This window comes from Cebus imitator, unplaced genomic scaffold (assembly GCF_001604975.1).
Source record: "Cebus imitator isolate Cc_AM_T3 unplaced genomic scaffold, Cebus_imitator-1.0 Scaffold85, whole genome shotgun sequence".
In the NCBI taxonomy this organism is placed as follows: domain Eukaryota; kingdom Metazoa; phylum Chordata; class Mammalia; order Primates; family Cebidae; genus Cebus; species Cebus imitator.
The window spans coordinates 2,456,851-2,459,082 of record NW_016107400.1 but is presented as its reverse complement, the minus strand read 5'-3'; the positions used below and the strand labels follow the sequence as shown (position 1 = coordinate 2,459,082).

At 54.2% G+C, this 2,232-nt stretch overlaps 1 protein-coding gene across 9 annotated transcripts in view; it reads right to left on the bottom strand.

The window, feature by feature from the left end:
• The window catches only part of SYT17 (synaptotagmin 17), a 98,620-nt gene that overhangs the window by 76,699 nt on the left and 19,689 nt on the right, over nucleotides 1-2,232 (bottom strand). For all 9 annotated transcript variants that reach the window (XM_037740538.1, XM_037740536.1, XM_017534275.2 and 6 more), the window contains one exon: nucleotides 628-776. In XM_037740538.1, coding sequence (XP_037596466.1) covers nucleotides 628-775 — 148 coding nt within the window. In that variant the 5' untranslated portion in view covers nucleotide 776. The remainder of the gene's footprint in view (nucleotides 1-627; nucleotides 777-2,232) is intronic.

Below are 2,232 nucleotides of genomic sequence, written 5' to 3'. Positions count from 1 at the left end.
TTTAGTAGAGATGGGGTTTCACCATGTTGACCAGGATGGTCTCGATCTCTTGACCTCGTGATCCACCCGCCTCGGCCTCCCAAAGTGCTGGGATTACAGGCTTGAGCCACCGCGCCCGGCAGGACATTAGCTTTTCAATTGGCCAAAGTCCCCACCCTGCCCTAGTAACTCTCCAGACAGAGCAGCAGCTGCCAGTCATCACTGTACTCAGGCAATTTTTATCTCTAATCAACCTCTGCACTTGGCCACTGATGCAACCCACCTGGCCCCCGAAGTCACCAGAATTGATAAGCCCTCCTATATAATATAGCCACACTCATCTTTCAGAATCTGAAATGATATACACTGACAATGTTAATCAATTCAGCCAATTCAATTAAACCTAAAATTAATAAAAGCAAAAATCAAGCAAAATGATTGCTTTTGATTAAACTCAGCACCAGTCAGGTGCGATGCCCTCCTCTGTCACACTGTCATTATCTCTCTCTCTCCCTGTCTCCGGGACTGTCACCCTACTCTGCTGCCCTCCTCCAGCAACAACCCTGCCCTTCATGATATGACTCTCCTTGGGAGAGTGTCTGGGAAAGCCAGCCAGGGTCCCCAGACGGGCACAGCAGAGATACTTACTCGAAATCCTCCGCGTCAGGCTGTATGTGGACTTGGATGTGTCTGAGGACGAGCGTCTTCCATCTGGGGAATTGGTCCGTGGGGTCAGTGGGACTTCGCTGGCTGTGTGGACAGAGTCGCCATCCTTGTCACTGCTCCGGCTGGCCATCCTATAGGAAAGGAATAGGTCTCAATGGCTGTCCAGGAATTCCCGGGGACTGACATCTACGTCCCTGGGGGGGTCAAGACCCACGATGAGAAGCGGGATCCAAGATGGCCGAGTAGGAGCAGCTCTGGATTGCAGCTCCCAGCGAGAGCATGGAGGGTGAGTGGACGCCGCATTTCCAGATGGATTTTTATTGCCCACAGACCAGGAGATTCCCCGGTGGAGGAGCACACGGGTCTCCAGCATAGCTGTTTCGGCCGGCACGCGAGTCTCCACATAAAAAACTCACACGGGTGGGGGTGCCCTTTCAGCTGGCGACTGGAGCACCTGGGAGACAGAGTCACCATTCAACTGATAAGAAGGGGGCTGAAACACGGAGCCAGGCCAGGAGATTCCCGGGCAGAAAAGCCCCACGAGCCCCCAGTGTGGCTGTTTCAGCTGGCGCAGCAGGTCTCTGCACAGGAACTCACACAAATCTGGGCACCATTTCAACTGGTGACTGGAACGCCTGGGAGACAGAGTCACCCGTTTAACTGAAAAAAAGGGGTCTGAGGCAGGGAGCCAGGTGATCAGGCATGGCTGGTCCCACCCCCACAAACACCAGCAATCTGAAACGCTCTGGATTGAGAGTTTCACAGCAAGCACAGCTGAACTGGGGATGGTCCAGCTCTGTGGGGGAGGGGCGTTTACCGAGGCACTCCACCACTACAGAGGTAGTCCACCATTGCCGAGGGCAGCCTGCCGTTGCCAAGGCAGCCCACCATTACAGAGAGAGTCCGCCATTACAGAGGCGGGCCGCCATTGCCGAGGCAGTTCTAACAACACCTGTATAAACAGGACTGCAGGGAAGTTCACACAGCAGCTGGGCGAAGCCCACAGCAGCTCAGCAATGCCTCTGCTGGAAGACTGTGACTAGGCTGCCTCCTCGCTGGGCAGGGCAGCCCTGAAAAAAAGCAGCAGCAGGACAGAAACTTATAAATAAAGCCCTACCTTCCCAGGACAGAGCACCTGGGAAGAAAAGGCGGTTATGAGTTCTGCTGCAGCACACTTAAAAGTACCTCCCAGAACCTCTGAATGGAACAACAGAGCTCACAGCTCAGCACTTGAGTTCCTATAAAGGACAGACTGTCTCCTCAAGCAGCTCCCTGGCCCCTGTATATCCAAAGAGTCACCCCATAAAGGAGAGCTCAGACTGACATCTGGCAGGTATCCTTCTGGGACAAAGATAGCAGAAGAAGAAACTGCCAGCAATGCTTACTGTTCTGGAGCTGCTGCAGGTGATCCCCAGGCAAGCAGGGTCTGGAGTGGACCTCCAGCAGTCCTACAGCAGAGGTCCCTGTTAGAAGGAAAACTAAGAGGGGCCGGGCGCGGTGGCTCAAGCCTGTAATCCCAGCACTTTGGGAGGCCAAGGCGGGTGGATCACAAGGTCAAGAGATCGAGACCATCCTGGTCAACATGGT